The following is a 14,230-nucleotide window of genomic DNA, read 5'->3' on the forward strand; positions in this document are numbered from 1 at the left end:
CCTTGTCCGTGCACCAGGTACGAGGCCTGAATGGCAAGGGGTCTATCGGCTGTGGCTATTCCAGGGAGACAGTTTCAAGGGGCTGAAGGGACAGTGCCAGGGAGATGGTATGGATGGGCAAAGGCCTGTCACGGGCTAAATATCCTCTCTGGGAGATGGTATCAATGAGCTGAAGGGATTCTCCTGGATGACAGAATGGATGGGCTGAAGGAGGAGTGTGAGGATTCAGCCTCTGTAACTGTTGCCTTCTGTCTGCCCCCCAGTCCAACATGCACAGCTACCGGGAAGCGTTCGAGGAGTTGGAGGGTCCCGTGCTGAGTCCAACCAGTGGTGGTGAGTCTTCTCTCATCCTAATGAACCTCCTCTGATCCCTCTCCAATCCTTCCTTAAAGGAGAAGCTTAAAACCGCTCACAATACTCCACGTGGGGCCTCCCCAGGGCCTTATAAAACCTCAACATCACATCCCTACTCTTCTATTCGATTCCTCTTGAAATGAACGCCAGCATCGCATTTGCCTTCTTCCCCACCAACTCAACCTGCAAATTCACCTTCAGTTTATCCTGCACGAGGTCTCCCAGGTCCCTTCACATCTGGATATTTTCAATTTTTTCCTTACTTACAAAATAATTTGCCTGTTTATTTCTTCTACCAAAATGCGTGACCGTACAACTTTCCGACATTATATTTCATTTGCCACTTCCCTGCCCGTTCTCCTCATCTAAGTCCTTCTGCAGCCTCCGTGTTTCCTCTACATGACCGGATCCTCCACCTGCCTTCGTATCATCTGCAAACTTGGCCACAAACCCATTCATTCCATCATCCAAATCATTGATATACAAGTTGAAAAGAAGCAGCCCCAACCCTGACCCTTGTGGACACCACCAGCAACTGGCAGCTGACTCGAATATGATTCCTGATTCCGACTCTCTGCTTCCTGCCAATCAGCCAATGTTCTCCCCACACTCGTACGTTTCCTGTTAGACCAGGGGCTTTTAAAAAAAATCTTGTCAAAGGCCTTAAAATTCAAATACACAACATCCACTGCATCTCCCTTATCCAGCCGGCTGGTCACTTCCTCAAAGAATTCTAATAGGTTCGTCAGGCAAGGTTTTCCCTGAAGGAAACCGTGCTACTTTGGCTGATCCTGTCATATGTCTCCAAGTACTTAGTAACCTCATCCTTGACCATCAACTCCAACACCTTCCCAACCATTGACACCAGGCTAACCGGCCTACAATTTCCTTTCTGTTGTCTCCGCCCTACCACCCCCTTGCCCCCCTTTCAGTGAAGATTGAAGCGACATACTCATTTAGTTCCTCTACCATCTCCTTGTTTCCCATTATTATTTCTCCAGCGTCATTTTCTAATGGTCCTAAATCTACTCTCACCTCTCTTTTACTCTTTATACACTTGGAGTTGAAGTCCCAAATAATCCGGAGTTCATCCAACTCCAGCTCCAATTCCTTAACTCGGTTTGTCAGGAGCTGCAGCTGGATAAACTTCTTGCAGATGAAGTTGTCAGGGATACCGCTGGCTTCCCTGACAACCCACATTCTGCAAGAAGAGCTTTCCCTGCCCTGGCTGCCATTCTCACTGCCTATAAAAATAGAACAAAAAAAATTAGTGAAACCTCCCCTTGTGTGTGTCTGCTTGCAGAATCCCTCCTCCACATTGTTGTCCTTACCTTACCCCCAACACTAAATTGTCTCAGCCTTCAGCGGCAATCCATCACTACAGGGCTGAAGGGTGCATGTACGTCAGATCCCCCTAGCCTCTGTGATAAAGGCCAGTGTTCCACAGACTATTGCAGGGCAGTCCAGGCCCTTCGATCCACAATACTGTGTGGCAACTTGGAGCTCACCAACAATGTGACCCTCAATCGAGGTGGGGGAGGGTGGAATTAGAGATGGATAATAATCTCCAACATAATTCACATGGAACATTCCAGCACAGTACAGCCCCTTCAGCTCACAATGTTGAAACATCAAGACAGGTTATTGGACATCTGATTGTCCAAGTACAACCCGACGGAACAGCATTCTCCGATCCTCGGTACAAAGCACGCAGACACACACCCAGACAGAACACACACACAGACACACAATACACATGCAGGACAAGTATTTCATCTATACAATAAATAAATATCATTTCATGAATATGAGGGTCTCGGAGGGTCAGTGTGAGCAGTTCCTTTGGTCGTTCAGCATTCTCACTGCCGATGGGAAGAAGCTGTTCCTCAGCCTGGTGGTCCTAGCTCTGATTCTCCTGGATCTCTTCCCTGACGGGAGCAACTGGAACATGCTGTGTGCAGGGTGGAAGGGTCCTCAATGATGTGCCGACTTATGTACAACTAGTCAACTCACTAAACCCTCCCTACTCCGTAACCCTCTATTTTTTTTCCATTCATGTGTCTAAGAGCCCCTTAAATGCCCCTAATATTCCAGCCTCCACCACCACCCTTGGCAACATATTCCAGGACCCCACAACTGTCTGAGTAAAAAAACGTACCCCTGACGTCTCCCCTAAATTTCCCTCCCTTCACTTTGTACCCATGTCCTCTGGTGTTTGCTGATCCTGCCCTGGGAAACAGGTGCTGGCCGTCCACCCTATCGATGCCTCTCAGAATCTTGTAAACCTCTATCAAGTCTCTTCTTATCCTTCTACGCTCCAAAGAGGAAAGTCCCAGCTCTGCTAACCTGTCCTCATAAGACTTGTTTCCCAATCCAGGCAACACCCTGGTAAATCTCCTCTTCACCCTCTCCACAGCTTCCATACCCTTCCTCTAGTGGGGTAACCAGAACTCATTCCAGGTGCAGTTAATGGACTGGTCACTAAATGGTGTGACTGTGTGTTTTGCAGTGGCTCGCTCTCCGCCTGGCCTGGCCAAGACCCCACTCTCTGCCTTGGGCCTGAAGCCTCACAACCCTGTGGACATCATGATGCAGTCAGCAGTGTTGGGACAAGGTAAGACATGAAGCAGGGGTGAGCTCTGAGCCCAACCCTTTCTCCCTGCCGGAGTGCGGAGCTGCAGGGCAGGTTGAGGAGGAGAACTGGGCAGATAGTGGGAAGGGCCTGGCCTCTCCACCAAACCAGATGCAATGTTCTGGGAGGAGCTGTGACTATCTTCAGAACATCCACACAGTTGGTCAAACTGGAAAGTCACACGAACAAAGCAAGAGCAGTGGAAGCTAACGGACACGCACACGCAAAAACACATACTCACACTCAAACACACACACATCCACACTGGAAACATATACTGACACTCAAACACATGCACACGCACATTCACATGCAAAAACACACACTCACACTCAAGCACACACACATTCGCATGCAAAAACACACACTCAAACACATGCACACTCACACGCAAAAGCACACTCACACTCAAACATATGCACACATACACATCTTTGGCTTGGCTTCACGGACGAAGATTTATAGAGGGGGTAAATGTCCATGTCAGCTGCAGGTTCGTTTGTGGCTGACAAGTCCGATGCGGGACAGGCAGACACGGTTGCAGCGGCTGCAGGGGAAAATTGGTTGGTTGGGGTTGGGTGTTGGGTTTTTCCTCCTTTGTCTTTCGTCAGTGAGGTGGGCTCTGCGGTTTTCTTCAGAGGAGGTTGCTCACGCCGAACTGTGAGGCGCCAAGATGCACGGTTTGAGGCGATATCAGCCCACTGGCGGTGGTCAATGTGGCAGGCACCAAGAGATTTCTTTAGGCAGTCCTTGTACCTCTTCTTTGGTGCACCTCTGTTTCGGTGGCCATATAACACGATCTTGGGAAGGCGATGGTCCTCCATTCTGAAGACGTGATCTACCCAGCGCAGTTTGATCTTCAGCAGCGTGGATACGATGCTGTCGGCCTCTGCCATCTCGAGTACTTCGATGTTGGAGATGAAGTCGCTCCAATGAATGTTGAGGATGGAGCGGAGACAACGCTGGTGGAAGCATTCTAGGAGCCGTAGGTGATGCCGGTAAAGGACCCATGATTCGGAGCCGAACAGGAGTGTGGGTATGACAACAGCTCTGTATACACTGATCTTTGTGAAGTTTTTCAGTTGGTTGTTTTTCCAGACTCTTTTGTGTAGTCTTCCAAAGGCACTATTTGCCTTGGCGAGTCTGTCGTCTATCTCATTGTCGATCCTTGCATCCGATGAAATGGTGCAGCCGAGATAGGTAAACTGGTTGACCGTTTTGAGTTTTGTGTGCCCGATGGAGATGTGGGGGGGCTGGTGGTCATGGTGGGGAGCTGGCTGATGGAGGACCTCAGTTTTCTTCAGGCTGACTTCCAGGCCAAACATTTTGGCAGTTTCCGCAAAGCAGGATGTCAAGCGCTGAAGAACTGGCTCAGAATGGGCAACTAAAGCGGCATCGTCTGCAAAGAGTAGTTCACGGACAAGTTGCTCTTGTGTCTTGGTGTGAGCTTGCAGGCGCCTCAGATTGAAGAGACTGCCATCCATGCGGTACCGGATGTAAACAGCATCTTCATTGTTGAGGTCTTTAATGGCTTGGTTCAGCATCATGCTGAAGAAGATTGAAAAGAGGGTTGGTGCGAGGACGCAGCCTTGCTTCACGCCATTGTCAATGGAGAAGGGTTCAGAGAGCTCATTGCTGTATCTGACCCGACCTTGTTGGTTTTCTTGCAGTTGGATAACTATGTTGAACAACTAAAACACATACACATGCACTCATGCAAAAAAACACATTCAAGCGCACGCACGCATGCACGCACACGCACACACACTCTTATAGCAACACCATTTTTTTGGAGACTCACTACTGCTTGTTCCACTGCCCGGAAACAATGGGAGTATCCTTCGCTTTCAGTGCGCCAAAGCCCACTGCCCAAAGCCCCACTCTAGGAATGTGAGAGGGTTAGTAAAAACACAGATGCTGGAGGATCTCAGTTGGCCTCACAGCATCTGTAGGAGGTAAAAATATATCACCGACATTTTGGGCCTGAGCCCTTCTTCTTCTTTCTTTGGCTTGGCTTCGCGGACGAAGATTTATGGAGGGGGTAAAAAGCAGGCAGGAGCCGGAAGTAAAAGGTTGGGGAGAAGGGAAGAAAGGACAGGGAGAGGGGTACAGACCTTCAGACAAGAGGTGTAAATTGGACACAGGAGAGAGGAAAGGTGAGGATTGATGGTTGGTGGGGGGGTTGTTTAACCCTTTGAATGCAGAGCTGGGGAATGGGGAGAGAGAGGGGCCTTTTATAGTGAAATTCAGTGAATTGTAAGGACAGGTTTCCTCTACCTTTAAGACGCTCCACTTACCAATGTAAAGGTGCAAAGGTGGATTGGCTGGACCAACGCAATCTGGGTTCCCTCCACCGAAGGTGGTTAGTGTCCATTTCCTGCGTAAAAGGATTGCCATAAAAGCGATTCCAAAAGGGGACGGCCGATGACATTGCGGTGACACCATCATGGTGACCCAAGAGCGCAAATTTTTAACTACCCACCTGTGACAAAGAAGGTGGCAGGGCACAGAAGGTCTTCCTGGGCTCTAAGGCGGCCCCCACGAATGCTCATACCGGCTCCTCAGTCGCCACTGTTGTTCGTGGGGCACTTTCGCTTCCCAGCGTGTACATTCTGCGTCCCGGTGGCGGGCTGCATTGCTGCATGACATGTCCTGCCTCCTTCACCGCTGGCTTGGGAGTTGCCCTGCGTAAAAGGACAGGGTGAACTGCCTTTTCCACCACCTGCATCAAAGGTCGATTCTCTTTTACTTGAAAATGTGAGCAGGAGGTAATGAGGCTTTTGTGCATTAAAACCCCCTAGAGAGAGACAGGGCTAAAGGAGGAGGAAAATATAAGATGAGGGATCTCACGGAAACTGGAGAAGTCCATGTTAAATCCATTTGTTTGGAGGGGGCCCAGATGAAAGATGAGATCTTGTTCCTCCGATTTACGGGTGGTCTCAGTCTGGCAGACTCTGTCAGAAATGTCAACAAGGCAATGGGACGGGGAATTGAACTGGGTGGCCACTGGAAGATCATAGAACGTTACAGCACCAAAACATGCCCTTCAGCCCTTCTAGTCTGTGCTGAACCTTTTTTTTTGCCTTGTCCCACTGACCTGCACCTACTCTGTACTCCTCCCATCCATGTACCTGTCCAAATTTTTCTTAAATGTTAAAATTGAGCCTGCATTCACCACCTCAGCTGGCAGCTCATTCTACACCCCCACCGCTCTCTGCAGTGGACAGAGCCGAGGTGCTCAACGAGGTGATCCCCAGTCTGTGTCCAGTCTCTCCGATGTAGAGGAGACCACAGCGAGAGCACCAGGTGCAGTCGAAGACCCTCGCAGATTCACACATGAAGGGTTGCTTCATTTGGAAAGGCTGTTTGGGGCTACAAATGGTGGTGAGAGAGGAGGTGTGGAGCATCTCCTGGGTTCCCCACACCGAGGCAATGGCTGGTGAGCTTGGCTTACAAGGATATGATGAGTGGAGGAACCAGACGCTTTTCTTATCTGGAGCAACTTCACCCCTCACCGGTCCAAGAAGTGACTTGTGCCCTGTCCACCAGCTGCTGAGCTCAGATTCTGTCCAACATATGTTACTGCACATCTATCAGAGCTGTCGGTGAATGCTCACATCAATCTCCACGTAGCATGTAGCATCAACGAGCTCTGCAGCATGGAAACAGGCCACTCGGCCCAACATACCCATGCTGATGGGTGGTGGCCCGTCCACCAGAGTCACATCTCCCAGCCACGGTTTAGGAGCCTTCAAAAGCTGGGTGATTCCAGAGCTGATCACGACGTTTCCCAAGTTCTGTCAGAAATTCTGCCTCCTACTCCCTGGGGATGTGTTCCAGGTACTCATTGCCCTCTGGGTGAGGGGAATCCCTCACACCTCCTCAAAATATCTTTACCCTTTCTCTCCAACAACAATCAGGATTTAGTCTCAGTCTCGTTCCCCCCTCTCTCTCCCCTTCCTCTCTCTCTCTCTCTCTCTCTCTCTCTCTCTCTCTCTCTCTCTCTCTCTCCCTCCCTCTCTCCCCTTCCCTTCCTCCCTCCCCCTCTCCCCTCTCTCCCTCATTCCCCTCCCTCCTCGCTCTCCCTCTCTCTCCCACCCCCTCCCTTCCCTTCCCTTCCTCTCCCTCTGTCTGAATCTTGAATTGAGGTTAGAATTCCCAATTTGTGAATTATTAAAGGGACAGGAAAATGCTCAATCTCGAGTCTTTGAGTTAAATTCCAAATCTAATGGGCTCCTCAGACTTGTGACTGCCAGTTTCCAATTGATTTTGCCAGCTCTTCAACCCTGGAGCTGGTGGGGTTGGGGGTTGGGTGGCGGGGGGTGGTGAACTCCTGTATATGAACTCCACTGTTACCGCTGCCTGGTTCCTGTCTCCAAGGGAGATATGGGACCAGGATGCATGGACGCCGGCTGATAAATGGTGCAGCCAGTGGGAACCAGAGCTCAGAGCGAGCTGGGACCTGGTGGGGGGGGGGGGGGGGGGTGTGGGGTGGAGGAAGGATCAGAGAGTGCGGGGGAAACCGGCCAGATATTCCCTCTGCCGATTAACAGGCTCCTGGAATGAGTTGGCTCCTGACTGCTCCAAGGTCCCTTGGCCAAGAACAGGGGGGAGGGTCCAAGCTGAACGTGCCCAGTGCTTTGGGGAGCTGCCAAGCTGAGATGAATAAGAGGACAGCACTAGGGAAAAGGAAAGCAATGGGGGAAGTTTCTGGAGTGTTCCACCAGGCCTGTGCCATTTTAAACCAGGCTTTGATCAGAGAAGTTCACCGGCCAACTTTTTTTTTCATCCAACAGTACATTTTAACCTTGATTTACACCCCTCCCCCAATTCCATTTTTCCCCCAAATCTCTCTCTCTCTCTCCCCCCCCCCTCTCTCTCTCTGAACCTCCTCTCTCTATTCCTTTCCCTCTCTGTCTCTCTCCCTCATCTCTCTCTACCTCTCAACTCTATCCTTTTCTCTCTTTCCTTCATCCCTCCCTACCTCTTTCTCTCCAACTCTATCCCTTTCTCGCTCCCTCATCTCTATGCTTTTTTCTCTCTCTCTACCCCTTTCTCTCTCTCTCTCTCTCTCTCTCTCTCTTCCATCTCCACGCCTTTTTCTCTCTCTCTCTCGGAAGTGCCTTGGCACAGGGAACTGCAGGGAGTTGAAGACAAGGCCACCAGTGTACTTCTGAAATTAGGGCAAAGTTAATCCGTGGAGGGTGGACGTGAGTGAGTTAGTGCTTTGGTGAAGTCACCAGAGGACGGTGCAGTGCATGCACTGTTCCTGAGACCTGCCGAAGTTTGCCCTCCACGGCGATCCGTCCGGTGCCCAAAGCTTCTCTTAAACGGGGAACTTTGTGGAAATGCACCCCATGTGAAACTATCCCTGCAGGAGGGGTCCTGACAACAGTCCTGAAGATTGTGGTTCTGTGATAGCAAGCAGAGGGTCTTCTCAAACCCGGCTGACCAACAGAACGGCCGTGAAGGAACAGTGTCTATGCTGCTGGGTGGATTGGACTGGTCATTTCTCTGGTAGATGTCTCTCAGATTTCACTCGCTGACAGAGCTGGTAGGTAACGAACAACTCCTGCTCTCTCCGCTCTCGCTGAATTCCTCCTACCCTTTCCTTGGGCATTCTCTCAGCCATCTTTAGCAGTGCTGCATTCTCCCTCACCGTCTCTCTCTGTGTCTGCCTGTGCTGTACTTTAGCCCCTCTCTCCCTCTTAACACTGCCGTCGTTAGCCTCTCCTCCGTCCTCTCTCACAATCCCCCTCTCTCCATCCCTCAGTTTCCCTCCGTCTCCCTCACTGGCCACGGTACGCAAAGTGGAGTGAAATACAAAAGTATGCAGATGCTGAGACTGTGGTAAAAACACACAGAGATGCTGGAGGAACTCAGTCGGTCTCGCAGTGTCCAGAGGAGGTGGAGATATATCACCGATGTTTCGGAGAAAGGGGGAAGAATAGGAGGGGGAGGGGTCCAGACCAACAGACAAAAGGGGTTAATTAGATAGGATAAGAGGAGGTGAGAATTGATGCTGGTTCTGTGAAAGGAGACAGAGGGAATCAGAATCAGAATTTATTATCATGAACAATTTGTTGTTTTGTGGCAGCGTCACCAGGCAAACATTTATATAAACCATCGTACAAAACAGAAAGAACTAAAAATAGTGTACGAAAAGACAAAGTGAGGCCGTGTCTGTGGTTGATTGCCCATTCAGGAATCTGATGGCGGAGGGGAAGAAGCTGCCGCTGAGGGCTCATCTTTAGACTCCTGGACCTTTTTCCCCCGATGGTAGCAGAGTGAAGAGGGCATGGCCTGGGTGATGGGGTCTTTGAGGATAGAGGCTGCTTTCTTAAAATGCTGCCTCTTGTAGACGTCCTCGACGGAGTGAAGTCTGGTGCCCGTGAGGAAAGGAAAGAGAGAGAGAGAGAGAGAGAGAGAGACGGAACTGGGAGAAAGAAGACGGGGAAGATTGAAAGGTGGGGGAGTTGTTTCTAACAGTGACTGGAGAGGTTGATGTTAATGCCATCCAGTTGGAGGGTGCCCAGAGGGTACCAACTTCTCCCATTTCCGTTAGAACCCCCTTCCCCATCTTCTTCCCCGTCTCCTTTCCCCTAGTTCTCTCTCTCTTCCCTTTTCCCTCTGTCTCCTGTCACAGAGCCAACATCAGTTCTCACCTCTCCTTTTATCATATCCAATTAGCTTCTTCTGTCTGTTGATCTGGACCCCTCCCCCTCCCATTCTTCTCCCTCCCTCTCCCCAGCCTTTCATTCAGACGCCTGTATTTTTCACTCACACCTTGAGGAAGGGCTCAGGCCTGAACCGTCAGAAATGTGTCTTTACCTCCCATGGACGCTGTGAGACCGGCTGAGTTCCTCCAGCATTTCTGTACGTTTACTACACACACGATGTCTGGGTTGGGGGAATCGGGAATAGTCAGCTGGAGGCAGGTAGGACTTTGGCCATTGCTGTGACAATGTGCACCTTGGCACTTGTTTTCCCAGAGACACCCAGAGTTGAGCTTCACTGGGATTCATTTGGAGCCTCAAAGGGCTGATGGGGCCCTGACCCCCAAACAGAGCTGGATAATTTGCCATACACTGCCCCCACTGTGGCCCAATCCCAGGACATTGGTGTGTGAAGAGTGATGTGAAAATGCTCCCCTTCAGATACATGCCAGGAATTGACATGAAATTGGGTTGGAAGCCAGTGTTACAGCTCATTTAAATTCCAGGCACAAGGTGGCCAGTTAGGTCTTTGTCCAATATATGGCAAGCCGTGGGCTCTCTGCTCCCCACAGCCCATCAGCCCGGTGCCATGGGGGAATAGGCCCCCACCTGCTTCCCCATGCCCACCCTCTACAGGGTGTTGGGGGTTCCACCACAGGACACCCGCACTTCCTCCACCAGTTGGTTGTTGGATCTCAAGCAGGACACGGGTTACCTGGAGCACAACGGTTCCACTGGATGTGCAGAGACCAGTCCCTTAGCTCAGGAACACAGCTGCTCAGAACACGATCTGCACAGGGACACACCTGCATAGAACACAGATCAATACAGGAACCACCTGCATGGAACACAGATCAATACAGGAACTCACCTGCATAGGACACAGATCTGCACAGGAGCACACCTGCATAGCACACGGATCAATACAGGAACATGCCTGCATAGAACACAGATCAATACAGGAACCACCTGCATGGAACACGGATCAATACAGGAATACACCTGCATAGAACACAGATCAATACAGGAACATGCCTGCATAGAACACAGATCAATACAGGAACACACCTGCATGGAACACAGATCAATACAGGAACTCGCCTGCATAGGACACAGATCTGCACATAAACACACCTGCATAGCACACAGATCAATACAGGAATACACCTGCATAGAACACAGATCAATACAGGAACATGCCTGCATGGAACACAGATCAATACAGGAACTCGCCTGCATAGGACACAGATCTGCACATGAACACACCTGCATAGCACACGGATCAATACAGGAATACACCTGCATAGAACACAGATCAATACAGGAACATGCCTGCATAGAACACAGATCAATACAGGAACACACCTGTATGGAACATAGATCAATACAGGAACATGCCTGCCTGGAACATGGAACATTGCCAGGGGTGGTGGTGGAGGCTGGTACAATAGGGACATTTAAATGTCTTCTAGTCAGGCACATGGATGCAGGAAAATAAAAGATTCTGGGTGTGAGGGAAGGAAGGGTTAGAATGTTGTGGATTAGGTTTACATAGGTCAGCACAGCATTGTGGGCTGAAGGGCCTGTACTGTGTTCTACCCGGAAGATATAGCTGTGGAAAATGTTTGCTTTTGTAAAGGACAAAGAGAGACAAAGGAGATTTGTGTCTCAAATTCTTCAGGTGTGCAGACACAGGTAAATGTGAGGGAGTGGTAGGGCCTGTGGGAGAGATATCAGCATTATGTGGAGAGAAATGGAACAAGGGCTGTGTTCAACAGGAATAAAATGGTTCTATTTGGAACCAGAGAACACGACAGCACAGAAGCAGGCCGTCTTGACCCTTCCAGTCTCTGCCAAACCATCTTTCCGCCTAGTCCCACTGACCTGACCCAGTCTGTAGCCCTCCATACCCCTCCCATCCATGTACCTGTCCAAATTCTTCTTAAATGTTAAAATTGAGCCCACATTCACCACTTCAGCTCATTCCACACTCCCACCCCTCTCTGTGTGAAGAAATTCCCCCTCATGTTCCCTCTAAACTTTTCCCCTTTCACCCTTAACTCATGACCTCTAGTTTGTATTTCACATCCCCTCAGTGGGAAAAAGCCGACCTACATTGTCTATATTACCTACTCTGTCTATTCCCTTCATAACTTTAAAGTTTTAAATAAAAATATATATAATTAGACTTACAGGGCACTTTGGCCCCTGAGTCCATGCCGCCCAATCTATGCCCTATTAACTAACCTACTAACCCCCGGTACATTTTGAATGGTGGGAGGAAACTGGAGAACCCATGCAGACATGGGAAGAATGTGCACAGACAGATGATCTGAAGGATGTGGGAGCATGACCTGTATTTCCCATGGTGAGAGAGGGGGAAGGTGTTGGTGAGGGATTCGAACCCTGGTCATGGCCACTGGCGCTGTAACAGCGTTGTGCCAACCGTTCCACCCTGCCTATACTTGGATCATTCTTCGACACTGCAGGGAGAAAAGTCCTCATCTGCTTTACCTTTCCCTGCAACTCAGTTCCTGAAGTTCAGTCTAGAGTGGATTAAAGAGTTTTGAAAATATTAAAATGGATCTGGAATATGTTTCTCTAAATGCTGGAATAAATTTGTGCAATGCCTGTGTAAGATGGTGAGTTGCAAATATAAATAACCATAGAGAGTCTCAGAATGCGGCACGACTGTGTCATGGTTCCATACTTCGGAGTGTTTGGGAAGGGATGTGGTGCGGCAGTGCTGAGTCAGGATGGAATAAAGCCGGCAAGAGGAACTATCCGGGGGAGATTATGATGCGGGCAAGTGGGGTGGGGTTGAGAAAGCAGGAGGGAACAAGCAGGCAGCTGGGGGCACGGCACAGGGCAGCTGACAGCGAGGAGGGGTGGAATTCTGCAGCTGGTAGTGAATGGGTCATGGACCGGCGAGAGCTGGGACCCCCCAACCCCCAGAACTTTTAGAGTTGGGGAGATCAGATCTGTGCTCAACATTCCCAAAGCAATGGCGTGGGGCCCCGAATAATTGTGTTTAGCAGATGCTGTGATGGAAGGAAAGTCACACCAAAATGCTGGAGGAACTTGGCCAGACTCGCCACGCCCATAGGAGACGAAGATCTATCACCGACGTTTCGGGCCTGAGCCCTTCCTCAAGGAGAATGAGCCAGAAGCAGGAAACCTCAGAACGGAGACAGTCCTGGCTCGGGGAGGAACCCAGACCAACAAAGGGTGTTAGTTGGAGACGAGGAGGGGAGACGAGGAGGGAGAAGTGGGAATTGATCATGTCTGTGTGAAAGGAGACGGGGAAGGGAGGGACAGAGCTGGGGGAATAATTGGACCAACTGTCCAAAATCTTGACGAAGAGATCTGGACCAATACATCAACCATTCTATCTCTCCCATGAACGCCACCCGACTCCCTGTGAGATCCACCAGGTTGTTTGCTTCTCCAGATTCCAGCATCTGTACATCTTCAATAGTAAGGAGACCCCTCATCCCAACCCCAGCTAACCCCCACCCATTCTCCCTGCCTCCCTCTCTGATTCTATCCTCTTCAACTCCACCCCCACCCCCCTTGCTCTCTTCTGGACCCATCTGTTCTTCCTTTACACCTCATCCCCACCTTCAAGGTAGCCTCTATCTTCGCACCTCTCTCTGATTCCTCTAGCCTCTCCCCCTCCCTTTGGCACCTGCCAATCAACTGCATTTATCTGCCACCCTCCACCTCTCCCTGGTCCACCAATCCTCTACTGGTCCCTGTCCCACCCTCATTACACCACCTCTCTCCCCACTCCCCCTGCACTCTCAGACTCGATGCTGATTGACCACCTGAGTTGCTACAGCGTAGTTTGTTGTTCCAGATTCCAGCCCTGGCAATCTCCTGTGTGTCACCAACACCTTCCCCCTCTCTCACTATGGGAAACACATGTCATGCTCCCACGTCCTTCAGATCATCTGTCTGACAGGCCATCTCCGTCTTCTTGAGCCACACTGTCACCGAGCTGAGGGGACATCATCGCCTTGATCACAGAGTGGAAACAAGTTGGGGCACCAAGAACCCCAGGGCAGGTGACAACGAGAGGAATAGCAAGTGGAATAGGGTTACAAGAGCGGGGATGTGATGTTGAGGCTTGATGAGGCACCAGAGAGACCTCACATGGACCATTGTGTTCATTACAGGAAGGATGTGGAAGCTGTGGAGAGGAGGCAGAGGAGATTCACCAGGTTGTTGCCTGGATTGGGAAACCAGTCTCATGGGGCCAGGTTAGCAGAGCTGGGACTTCTCTCTTTGGAGCGTAGAAGGATGAGAGGAGACTTGATAGAGGTCGACAAGATTCTGAGAGGCATAGATAGGGTGGACGGCCAGAACCTGTTTCCCAGCGAGGTTCAGCAAACACCAGAGGATGTGTGTACAAAGTGAAGGGAGGGAACTTTAGGGGAGACGTCAGGGGTAAGTTTATTTTTACACAGGGAGTTGTGGGGGCCTGGAATGTGTTGCTGGGGATGGTGATGGAGGCTGGAACATTGGG

The 14,230-nt window shown here is 50.4% G+C and overlaps 1 protein-coding gene across 6 annotated transcripts in view; it reads left to right on the forward strand.

Annotated features, from left to right (window-relative positions):
• Positions 1–14,230, forward strand: part of LOC138762305 (tensin-1-like) — a 126,747-nt gene that overhangs the window by 72,372 nt on the left and 40,145 nt on the right. For all 6 annotated transcript variants that reach the window (XM_069936054.1, XM_069936051.1, XM_069936053.1 and 3 more), the window contains 2 exons: positions 264–333; positions 2,864–2,968. In XM_069936054.1, the coding sequence (XP_069792155.1) occupies positions 264–333; positions 2,864–2,968 (175 nt within the window). The remainder of the gene's footprint in view (positions 1–263; positions 334–2,863; positions 2,969–14,230) is intronic.

This window comes from Narcine bancroftii, chromosome 4 (genome assembly GCF_036971445.1).
Source record: "Narcine bancroftii isolate sNarBan1 chromosome 4, sNarBan1.hap1, whole genome shotgun sequence".
NCBI classification, from domain to species: Eukaryota; Metazoa; Chordata; class Chondrichthyes; order Torpediniformes; family Narcinidae; genus Narcine; species Narcine bancroftii.